The 12,802-nt window shown below is 48.1% G+C and overlaps 1 protein-coding gene across 1 annotated transcript in view; it reads right to left on the reverse strand.

The window, feature by feature from the left end:
• Positions 1-1,251: 1,251 nt before the first annotated feature.
• The window catches only part of LOC110513658 (glypican-6), a 356,553-nt gene continuing 345,002 nt past the window's right edge, over positions 1,252-12,802 (reverse strand). Inside the window, exons 7-9 of the mRNA XM_036972578.1 lie at positions 8,578-8,708; positions 4,566-4,741; positions 1,252-1,794 (exon numbers count right to left, since the gene is read on the reverse strand). Of these exons, the coding sequence (XP_036828473.1) occupies positions 1,586-1,794; positions 4,566-4,741; positions 8,578-8,708 (516 nt within the window). The 3' untranslated portion in view covers positions 1,252-1,585. The remainder of the gene's footprint in view (positions 1,795-4,565; positions 4,742-8,577; positions 8,709-12,802) is intronic.

Below are 12,802 nucleotides of genomic sequence, written 5' to 3' on the forward strand. Positions count from 1 at the left end.
ATTCTGTCTCTCCAGGAGAGAAAGAGCATGTTGTTGTTCAATCAGAGAAAAGGGGAGAAGCAGTTGGTTGGTTTGGAGAAAAGGGGAGAAGTTTGGCTGCCCCACTGACGCTATGTTCTGTTCTGGACGTCACCGAGCAGAGAGGAGCAGAACAGATTAGAATGGAACAGAACAGATTAGAGCAGAACAGATTAGAATAGATTAGAATAGAGCAGAATAGGTCAGAACGGATTAGAAAAGAGCAGAACAGATTAGAACAGAGCAGAAGAGATTAGAATAGAGTTGAACAGATTAGAACAAAGCGGAACAGAACAGATTAGAGCAGAACAGATTAGAGCAGAACAGATTAGAATAGAGCAGAACAGATTAGAATAGAGCAGAACAGATTAGAGAAGAACAGATTGGAACAGAACAGATTAGAGCAGAACAGATTAGAATAGAGCAGAACAGATTAGAATAGAGCAGAACAGATTAGAATAGAGCAGAACAGATTAGAGAAGAACAGATTGGAACAGAACAGATTAGAGCAGAACAGATTAGAATAGAGCAGAACAGATTAGAATAGAGCAGAACAGATTAGAATAGAGCAGAACAGATTAGAGCAGAACAGATTAGAGCAGAACAGATTAGAATAGAGCAAAACAGATTAGAATAGAGCAGAACAGATTAGAATAGAGCAGAACAGATTAGAGAAGAACAGATTGGAACAGAACAGATTAGAGCAGAACAGATTAGAATAGAGCAGAACAGATTAGAATAGAGCAGAACAGATTAGAACAGAGCAGAACAGATTAGAATAGAACAGAGCAGAATAGAACAGAGCAGAATAGAACAGAGCAGAACAGATTAGAATAGAGCAGAACAGATTAGAGAAGAACAGATTGGAACAGAACAGATTAGAGCAGAACAGATTAGAATAGAGCAGAACAGATTAGAATAGAGCAGAACAGATTAGAATAGAGCAGAACAGATTAGAGAAGAACAGATTGGAACAGAACAGATTAGAGCAGAACAGATTAGAATAGAGCAGAACAGATTAGAATAGAGCAGAACAGATTAGAATAGAGCAGAACAGATTAGAGCAGAACAGATTAGAGCAGAACAGATTAGAATAGAGCAAAACAGATTAGAATAGAGCAGAACAGATTAGAATAGAGCAGAACAGATTAGAGAAGAACAGATTGGAACAGAACAGATTAGAGCAGAACAGATTAGAATAGAGCAGAACAGATTAGAATAGAGCAGAACAGATTAGAACAGAGCAGAACAGATTAGAATAGAACAGAGCAGAATAGAACAGAGCAGAATAGAACAGAGCAGAACAGAGCAGATTAGAACAGAACATCTTAGAACAGAGAGATCTTTGGGGACAAAGCAGGATGCAGCACTCACAACACTCCTCAGTCTACTACAGTATACTACTGTCACCATATATCTTCATGGTGGGGATCCAAAAGGGTTGTCCTGTTCTGGTTCCGTTTAGAGAACACTAACAGTTAGTATGACGACCTGCTGGCTGGCTGTCTGATTGGTGCCAGAGTCAGAGTAGCAGTAATGTCCTGGTGTCCTCTCGGGCCAGCTGGTATTATCTCCTGGACCAGGACAGGGCTGTGAGAGAGAGGGTCAGTAGCAGGGGTAGAGAGGGTCTGGAGGGATGTGGGGCGCTGCCTGCTGCAGCCGAAGCTCGCTCATCACTCCTGTCTGCTCCCACCACGGGGGCCTCTGGACCCACAAACACAAACTCTGTGGTACATCCCTCTGTACAGCCACTGCTGCTGCCACTGCCCTCGTCACCTGGAGAGAGGAGACAGACAGACAGACAGACAGACAGACAGACAGACAGACAGACAGACAGACAGACAGACAGACAGACAGACAGACAGACAGACAGACAGACAGACAGACAGACAGACAGACAGACACAGAGAGAGACAGACAGACAGACAGACAGACAGACAGACAGACACAGAGAGACAGAGAGAGACAGACAGATAGACAGATAGACAGACAGACACAGAGAGAGACAGACAGAGAGAGACATACAGAGAGAGAGAGACAGAGAGACAGACAGACAGACAGACAGACACACACACACACACACAGACACACACACACAATAAGTGAGGTTCCAAACAGACTCAAAGAACAGATAGTTGACCGTCTGCCATGAAAGATTTCTGGGCCATATCCCGGCCTTGTTGTCCCAGCCAGTGTTATTCAAAGCCCCTAATGATGTCTGTCTCACTTTGCAGGTGGATGTTTATTGTCCTGGAGGCAGAGCTGAGCGATCTCCACAGGACGGTAAAGTCAAAATTGGCAATATATCATAAAAAATAAAAAATAAAAATGCTTTTTGGTTGTAATGAGGCAATGCAGACAGAGAAATGTGATATTTCCATACTATGACGTTGAAATAACACTGAAAATTGTTCAATTATCATAATGTCCTTTTAGTGTAAGATAAAAAAATATATATATATTATTTGCATTTCAGCCTGTTCAGGTGGAATTGAGTTTTTAATTAAAAAAAAAAAAGTTTTTCACCCCCAGTATGACATCACAATCTGATCTGATTATTCTGACCACATATTTTATTTGCACACGTATCCTCCGACTTTGAAGGGGTAAGCGGGTTTATAAATAATAGATTTATTTAAAAAACAAAAGTACATTTCGTTCTTGGTGCTGGACAACGTTAAAAGAGGCTGGAGTATCCAGGTCACGTCCAACAGTCTCCTGAGGGGCAGTCAAGAGTCTCCTCTCTACCATCAGCCCCTCTCCTCTCCGCCATCAGGACCACTCCTCTCTACCATCAGCCCCTCTCCTCTCTACCATCAGCCCCTCTCCTCTCTACCATCAGCCCCACTCCTCTCTACCATCAGCCCCTCTCCTCTCTACCATCAGCCCCACTCCTCTCTACCATCAGCCCCTCTCCTCTCTACCATCAGCCCCACTCCTCTCTACTATCAGCCCCTCTCCTCTCTACCATCAACCCCTCTCCTCTCTACCATCAGCCCCTCTCCTCTCTACCATCAGCCCCTCTCCTCTCTACCATCAGCCCCTCTCCTCTCTACCATCAGCCCCTCTCCTCTCTACCATCAGCCCCTCTCCTCTCTACCATCAGGACCTCTCCTCTCTACCATCAACCCCTCTGCTCTCTACCATCAGCCCCTCTCCTCTCTACCATCAGCCCCTCTCCTCTCTACCATCAGCCCCTCTCCTCTCTACCATCAGCCCCTCTCCTCTCTACCATCAGCCTTTCTCCTCTCTACCATCAGCCCCTCTCCTCTCTACCATCAACCCTCTCCTCTCTACCTGATGGTAGAGAGGAGTAAGACAGTAAGACAGGTCTGGATGATCAGGCCTTGACATCCACCACTTGTCTACAGACTCCGTGGGGTTATACTCCTCAAACAACATGTAGCATCCGCTAGATTTCACTAGGGAGCCAGAGACTCATCACAGGGCTAGATTTCACTAGGGAGCCAGAGACTCATCACAGGGCTAGATTTCACTAGGGAGCCAGAGACTCATCACAGGGCTAGATTTCACTAGGGAGCCAGAGACTCATCACAGGGCTAGATTTCACTAGGGAGCCAGAGACTCATCACAGGGCTAGATTTCATTAGGGAGCCAGAGACTCATCACAGGGCTAGATTTCACTAGGGAGCCAGAGACTCATCACAGGGCTAGATTTCACTAGGGAGCCAGAGACTCACCACAGGGCTAGATTTCATTAGGGAGCCAGAGACTCATCACAGGGCTAGATTTCACTAGGGAGCCAGAGACTCATCACAGGGCTAGATTTCACTAGGGAGCCAGAGACTCATCACAGGGCTAGATTTCACTAGGGAGCCAGAGACTCATCACAGGGCTAGATTTATCTAGGGAGCCAGAGACTCATCACAATGAAATCTAGACCTGCGATGAGTCTCCCTAATAGAGACTTATCACAGGGGCTAGATTTCACTAGGGAGCCAGAGACTCATCACAGGGCTAGATTTCACTAGGGAGCCAGAGACTCATCACAGGGCTAGATTTCACTAGGGAGCCAGAGACTCATCACAGGGCTAGATTTATCTAGGGAGCCAGAGACTCACCACAGGGCTAGATTTCACTAGGGAGCCAGAGACTCACCACAGGGCTAGATTTCATTAGGGAGCCAGAGACTCACCACAGGGCTAGATTTCACTAGGGAGCCAGAGACTCATCACAGGGCTAGATTTATCTAGGGAGCCAGAGACTCATCACAGGGCTCAATCCCAGTCCCATATTTAGACAGTGTGTCATATAGCCTGATTTAGACAGTGTGTCATATAGACAGTGTGTTATATAGACTGATTTAGACAGTGTGTTATATAGACAGTGTGTTATATAGACTGAGCCCCATTCCCTATGGGCCCTGGTAGTGCACTACAGAGAGATTAGAGCCCTATTCCCTATGGTCCCTGTTCAAGGTAGTGCACTACAGAGAGAATAGAGCCCTATTCCCTATGGGCCCTGGTCAAGGTAGTGCACTACAGAGAGAACAGGGTACCGTTTGGAACACAATGCGGCTGACTTACTGGAGTCCTGAAAGAAGATGTCGTTGCCGTTGTAGGCGTTTCTCAGCTTGTTGGTCATCACTCTGAGTGTCATGATCTGTTGGCGAATCAGAGTGTCCGGTCTAGTGATGTCCACCGCCACCTCTGGGTTGTTCAGCTGGTTGGTGAGGCCGTCCTTTACCACCTCAGGAAAATACCTGGGAGGATTACAACAACGCCAGGTAAGAAACATGTCTGAGGAAGACACATTAAAAGACAATCACATTTCATTTGGCAGGAAATGATTCAATTATCTGGATCGTGTGGAGAATTCTCCAGCATTCAGAGAGCAGCTGTCAGTGGTCCTGAGGAGGTTCTCCAGCATTCAGAGAGCAGCTGTCAGTGGTCCTGAAGAGGTTCTCCAGCATTCAGAGAGCAGCTGTCAGTGGTCCTGAAGAGGTTCTCCATCATTCAGAGAGCAGCTGTCAGTGGTCCTGAAGAGGTTCTCCATCACTCAGAGAGCAGCTGTCAGTGTTCCTGAGGAGGTTCTCTATCACTCAGAGAGCAGCTGTCAGTGTTCCTGAGGAGGTTCTCCATCATTCAGAGAGCAGCTGTCAGTGGTCCTGAGGAGGTTCTCTATCATTCAGAGAGCAGCTGTCAGTGGTCCTGAGGAGGTTCTCCATCATTCAGAGAGCAGCTGTCAGTGGTCCTGAAGAGGTTCTCCATCACTCAGAGAGCAGCTGTCAGTGGTCCTGAGGAGGTTCTCCATCACTCAGAGAGCAGCTGTCAGTGGTCCTGAGGAGGTTCTCCATCATTCAGAGAGCAGCTGTCAGTGGTCCTGAAGAGGTTCTCCATCACTCAGAGAGCAGCTGTCAGTGGTCCTGAAGAGGTTCTCTATCATTCAGAGAGCAGCTGTCAGTGGTCCTGAAGAGGTTCTCTGCAACTGTGTTAGTCCCTCTCTTCCTGATCCAGTCCTCTACAGTTCTACTGGGTCCTCTCTCCCTGATCCAGTCCTCTACAGTCCTACTGGGTCCTCTCTTCCTGATCCAGTCCTCTACAGTTCTACTGGGTCCTCTCTTCCTGATCCAGTCCTCTACAGTTCTGCTGGGTCCTCCCTCCCTGATCCAGTCCTCTACAGTTCTGCTGGGTCCTCTCTCCCTGATCCAGTCCTCTACAGTTCTGCTGGGTCCTCTCTCCCTGATCCAGTCCTCTACAGTTCTGCTGGGTCCTCTCTCCCTGATCCAGTCCTCTACAGTTCTGCTGGGTCCTCCCTCCCTGATCCAGTCCCCTACAGTTCGACTGGGTCCTCTCTCCCTGATCCAGTCCTCTACAGTCCTACTGGGTCCTCTCTTCCTGATCCAGTCCTCTACAGTTCTACTGGGTCCTCTCTTCCTGATCCAGTCCTCTACAGTTCGGCTGGGTCATCTCTTCCTGATCCAGTCCTCTACAGTTCGGCTGGGTCATCTCTTCCTGATCCAGTCCTCTACAGTTCTACTGGGTCCTCTCTCCCTAATCCAGTCCTCTACAGTTCTACTGGGTCCTCTCTCCCTGATCCAGTCCTCTACAGTTCTGCTGGGTCCTCCCTCCCTGATCCAGTCCTCTACAGTTCTGCTGGGTCCTCTCTCCCTGATCCAGTCCTCTACAGTTCTGCTGGGTCCTCTCTCCCTGATCCAGTCCTCTACAGTTCTGCTGGGTCCTCTCTCCCTGATCCAGTCCTCTACAGTTCTGCTGGGTCCTCCCTCCCTGATCCAGTCCCCTACAGTTCGACTGGGTCCTCTCTCCCTGATCCAGTCCTCTACAGTTCTACTGGGTCCTCTCTTCCTGATCCAGTCCTCTACAGTTCTACTGGGTCCTCTCTCCCTGATCCAGTCCTCTACAGTTCTACTGGGTCCTCTCTCCCTAATCCAGTCCTCTACAGTTCTACTGGGTCCTCTCTCCCTGATCCAGTCCTCTACAGTTCTGCTGGATCCTCCCTCCCTGATCCAGTCCTCTCCAGATCAAACAGACAGACAGACAGACAGACAGACAGACTCTCTCTGGCTCAGTATTCAGTATTAGAGAAATGCGGCAGATGTCCATGTAGCAGGAAGTTGTGCTGTGGTGACAAGGGACTGTGATGTGGTGACCAGGGACTGTGCTGTGGTGACCAGGGACTGTGCTGTGGTGACCAGGGACTGTGATGTGGTGACCAGGGACTGTGATGTGGTGACCAGGGACTGTGCTGTGGTGACCAGGGACTGTGCTGTGGTGACCAGGGACTGTGATGTGGTGACCAGGGACTGTGATGTGGTGACCAGGGACTGTGATGTGGTGACCAGGGACTGTGCTGTGGTGACCAGGGACTGTGATGTGGTGACCAGTGACTGTGCTGACCAGGGACTGTGCTGTGGTGACCAGTGACTGTGCTGTTGTGACCAGGGACTGTGCTGTGGTGACCAGGGACTGTGCTGTGGTGACCAGGGACTGTGCTGTGGTGACCAGGGACTGTGCTGTGGTGACCAGGGACTGTGCTGTGGTGACCAGGGACTGTGCTTTGGTGACCAGGGACTGTGCTGTGGTGACCAGCGACTGTGATGTGGTGACCAGGGACTGTGATGTGGTGACCAGGGACTGTGCTGTGCTGACCAGGGACTGTGATGTGGTGACCAGGGACTGTGCTGTGGTGACCAGGGACTGTGCTGTGTTGACCAGGGACTGTGCTGTGGTGACCAGTGACTGTGGTGACCAGGGACCGTGCTGTGCTGACCAGGGACTGTGATGTGGTGACCAGGGACTGTGCTGTGGGGACCAGGGACTGTGATGTGGTGACCAGTGACTGTGCTGACCAGGGACTGTGCTGTGGTGACCAGTGACTGTGCTGTTGTGACCAGGGACTGTGCTGTGGTGACCAGGGACTGTGATGTGGTGACCAGGGACTGTGCTGTGCTGACCAGGGACTGTGCTGTGGTGACCAGGGACTGTGATGTGGTGACCAGCGACTGTGATGTGGTAACCAGGGACTGTGCTGTGGTGACCAGGGACTGTGCTGTGGTGACCAGGGACTGTGCTGTGCTGACCAGGGACTGTGATGTGGTGACCAGGGACTGTGCTGTGGTGACGAGGGACTGTGCTGTGTTGACCAGTGACTGTGCTGTTGTGACCAGGGACTGTGCTGTGGTGACCAGGGACTGTGCTGTGCTGACCAGGGACTGTGCTGTGCTGACCAGGGACTGTGCTGTGGTGACCAGGGACTGTGATGTGGTGACCAGCGACTGTGATGTGGTAACCAGGGACTGTGCTGTGGTGACCAGGGACTGTGCTGTGCTGACCAGGGACTGTGCTGTGCTGACCAGGGACTGTGATGTGGTGACCAGGGACTGTGCTGTGGTGACGAGGGACTGTGCTGTGTTGACCAGGGACTGTGCTGTGGTGACCAGTGACTGTGGTGACCAGGGACTGTGCTGTGCTAACCAGGGACTGTGATGTGGTGACCAGGGACTGTGCTGTGGTGACCAGGGACTGTGATGTGGTGACCAGTGACTGTGCTGACCAGGGACTGTGCTGTGGTGACCAGGGACTGTGCGTTTGTGACTGTTCAGACCTCATCAGACTAGTTGTAGGACTAGTTATTGTAGTTCTACTGGTGCGTGATCTGAACACCTCTCACCTGGCCTTGGCGTGACTGTTCCAGCACTGTTCAGACCTCATCAGACTAGTTGTAGGACTAGTTAGTGTAGTTCTACAGGTGCGTGATCTGAACACCTCTCACCTGGCCTTGGCGTGACTGTTCCAGCACTGTTCAGACCTCATCAGACTAGTTGTAGGACTAGTTATTGTAGTTCTACTGGTGCGTGATCTGAACACCTCTCACCTGGCATTGGCGTGACTGTTCCAGCACTGTTCAGACCTCATCAGACTAGTTGTAGGACTAGCTTGTGTAGTTCTACAGGTGCGAGATCTGAACACCTCTCACCTGGCCTTTGTGTGACTGTTCCAGCACTGTTCAGACCTCATCAGACTAGTTGTAGGACTAGTTAGTGTAGTTCTACAGGTGCGTGATCTGAACACCTCTCACCTGGCCTTGGCGTGACTGTTCCAACACTGCTCTTCATCTGACTCGGTCAACTTGTCTTTAATACAGATCTCATCTGGCAGGTTGGACCAGAACTTTTTGGACTGCTTCAGCTTCTTCTTAATGTCTAGCACCTGCAGGAGAGGAGGGAGAGAGTAACATGGGAATGGGGTTCAAACATCCTGCTCACTTTCCCCCAAATCCACACGTTTTTCCAGAAATCGCTGTTGAAATATTCCGGGAATCAGGAGGGATTAAACAGGAAATCTGGAATCCTCCAACCAGAGGGGTGAAACTACGACTGAAGCGAGATCTATTGAGGGTTTTTCTAAAACTAGCCAGTTTCAGTTAGCTTCACATTTCCAGCTCAGGCTTCATCCATACTAAGACGATGCGACAGGCTCTTCCGCCGGTTTGTAACTGCGCATGCATGTCGCACGTGGCTAATCGAATGCCTTAACTCTTCATTGAGACAGTGCTGAAACATACATCCAAAGGGGCGAGTCAGTGCCACGTTTGAATTTGTGCCAAAGTCAAATATTAAAGAAAAGTTATATTTCAAATTCAGCAGGTTATGGTGTGAAATTAGTCTTTTAGAAGTGGTCGTCTTTATCTAATGACGTATTGTTAACGACCTCTTTATCTAATGACGTATTGTTAATGTTGTCTTTATCTAATGACGTATCGTTAATGACCTCTTTATCTAATGACGTATCGTTAATGACCTCTTTATCTAATGACGTATCGTTAATGACCTCTTTATCTAATGATGTATCGTTAATGACCTCTTTATCTAATGACGTATCGTTAATGACCTCTTTATCTAATGACGTATCGTTAATGACCTCTTTATCTAATGACGTATCGTTAATGTTGTCTTTATCTAATGACGTATCATTAATGACCTCTTTATCTAATGACGTATCGTTAATGACCTATTTATCTAATGACGTATCGTTAATGACCTCTTTATCTAATGACGTATCGTTAATGCCATCTTTATCTAATGACGCATCGTTAATGCCATCTTCGGTGTGCCGATCAACGCACAAGAACCTTTGTACCACTCCTATCCATAAAATTAAGTCATACACCAATTTTACTGTAGGTGATGCTGGGCTCCAAAGTGGTGCAGCTGGCTAAGGCACTGCATCTCAGTGCAAGAGGTGACATTACAGTCCCTGGTTCGAAATCGAGGCTGAATCACATTGGGAGTCCAATAGGTTGGTGCACAATTGGCCCAGCATCGTTTGGGTTTGGCCGGGGGAGGCCGTCACTGTAAATAAGAATTTGTTCAACCTTTATTTGTTAAAACAAGGTTGAATAGAAAAATAAATAAAATATATTTTTTAAAGTTTCAAATGGATTCTGTCAATGTGTAATGTCGAAGGTATTTAATTATTATTTTTTTACATAAAAACTAATTTTTAAATAATAAAATATTTAATCAGTCGTCTTCCTCAAATGAAGGGGATAAAGACGTAATGGTTGCGAGGTGATCTGATTTGATTGGTCAAAAGGATGACAAGATGGAGGACACCAACTACAGCAAACACAAACCAGTACAGTAGGGATGATCTGAAATACAAGCAAGAAAATCCACACAGAGGAATTCTAAACAGGATTTAGGATTTAGACGAATCCTAAACACTTAAACAGCACAAAGAACTTTATCTGCAAAAACATTTTTTCATTTTATTTCAATACTTATAGTCAACGTAATTTGGCAACAGAAGACAGACAGATTGATGTTTATCAGATCAGCTCTGATCAGCTCTGGGTGATGCCTACGTTCTGACGTGTCCCTGAGGAGATCTGGCACCAGATTATGGTCAGCCTGCAGTGATGCCTACGTTCTGACGTGTCCCTGAGGAGATCTGACACCAGATTACGTCCTGACGTGTCCCTGAGGAGATCTGACGCCAGATTACGGTCAGCCTGCGGTGATGCCTACGTTCTGACGTGTCCCTGAGGAGATCTGACACCAGATTACGTTCTGACGTGTCCCTGAGGAGATCTGACACCAGATTACAGTCAGCCTGAGTTGATGCCTACGTTCTGACGTGTCCCTGAGGAGATCTGAGGCCAGATTACGTTCTGACGTGTCCCTGAGGAGATCTGACACCAGATTACGGTCAGCCTGCGGTGAAGCCTACGTTCTGACGTGTCCCTGAGGAGATCTGACACCAGATTATGGTCAGCCTGCGGTAATGCCTACGTTCTGACGTGTCCCTGAGGAGATCTGACACCAGATTACGGTCAGCCTGCGGTGATGCCTACGTTCTGACGTGTCCCTGAGGAGATCTGACGCCAGATTATGTTCTGACCTGTCTCTGAGGAGATCTGAGGCCAGATTACGTTCTGACGTGTCCCTGAGGAGATCTGAGGCCAGATTACGGTCAACCTGCGGTGATGCCTACGTTCTGACGTGTCCCTGAGGAGAAATGACACCAGATTACGTTCTGACGTGTCCCTGAGGAGATCTGAGGCCAGATTACGGTCAACCTGCGGTGATGCCTACGTTCTGACGTGTCCCTGAGGAGAAATGACACCAGATTACGTTTTGACGTGTCCATGAGGAGATCTGACACCAGATTACGTTCTGACGTGTCCCTGAGGAGATCTGACACCAGATTACGTTCTGACGTGTCCCTGAGGAGATCTGACACCAGATTACGGTCAGCCTGCGGTGATGCCTACGTTCTGACGTGTCCCTGAGGAGATCTGACACCAGATTACGGTCAGCCTGCGGTATCACTTCACCTCCTCGCTGGTTCAACATGTAATGCGACGCGCCACAGAACACTAACAGACTGATGCTTATCAGCTCAGTTGAGCCCTGCCTGGGTATTGTTCTGATTACAGTCAGATTACAGCCAGCCTGTGGTATCTGTCTGCTGTGTTTGATACTGTGTTCTATTATAGTCAGACCCAGCTGGAGATCGCGTCACATCAAAAGCTAACGACAGAAGCGGGACACGTCTGAGGACTATGTTTCACACATCCTCATGTGCTACAAACACACCAAAATAACCCTTCATCATCTAGCTGGATGGTCTTCATCATCTAGCTGGATGGTCTTCATCATCTAGCTGGATGGTCTTCATCATCTAGATGGATGGAACTGATGCAGCAGTCTGCATCTGCATGCTGACAATCTGCTGGAGACTACAGGACTGATGCTGACAATCTGTTGGAAACTACAGGACTGATGCTGGCACTACTGGAGACTACAGGATTGATGCTGGATGCTGACACTCTGCTGGAGACTACAGGACTGATGCTATCAATCTGCTGGAGACTACAGGACTGATGCTGGCACTGCTGGAGACTACAGGACTGATGCTGGCACTGCTGGAGACTACAGGACTGATGCTGGCACTGCTGGAGACTACAGGACTGATGCTGGCACTGCTGGAGACTACAGGACTGATGCTGGCACTGCTGGAGACTACAGGATTGATGCTGGATGCTGACACTCTGCTGGAGACTACAGGACTGATGCTGGCACTGCTGGAGACTACAGGACTGATGCTGGCACTCTGCTGGAGACTACAGGACTGATGCTTGCACTGCTGGAGACTACAGGACTGATGCTGGATGCTGACACTGCTGGAGACTACAGGACTGATGCTGACACTCTGCTGGAGACTACAGGATAGAATAAATCCCCATTATGTTTCTCTCCAGATTACAGCACATCCCCATTATGTTTCTCTAAAGATTAGAACACATCCCCATTATGTTTCTCTCCAGATTAGAAAACATCCCCATTATGTTTCTCTCCAGATTACAGCACATCCCCATTATGTTTCTCTAAAGATTAGAACACATCCCCATTATGTTTCTCTCCAGATTAGAAAACATCCCCATTATGTTTCTCTCCAGATTAGAAAACATCCTCATTATGTTTCTCTAAAGATTAGAACACATCCCCATTATGTTTCTCTCCAGATTAGAACACATCCCCATTATGTTTCTCTCCAGAATACAGCACATCCCCATTATGTTTCTCTAAAGATTAGAACACATCCCCATTATGTTTCTCTCCAGATTAGAAAACATCCCCATTATGTTTCTCTCCAGATTAGAAAACATCCCCATTATGTTTCTCTCCAGATTAGAAAACATCCCCATTATGTTTCTCTAAAGATTAGAACACATCCCCATTATGTTTCTCTCCAGATTAGAACACATCCCCATTATGTTTCTCTCCAGATTAGAACAC

The sequence above is a fragment of the Oncorhynchus mykiss genome, unplaced genomic scaffold (genome assembly GCF_013265735.2).
Source record: "Oncorhynchus mykiss isolate Arlee unplaced genomic scaffold, USDA_OmykA_1.1 un_scaffold_177, whole genome shotgun sequence".
NCBI classification, from domain to species: Eukaryota; Metazoa; Chordata; class Actinopteri; order Salmoniformes; family Salmonidae; genus Oncorhynchus; species Oncorhynchus mykiss.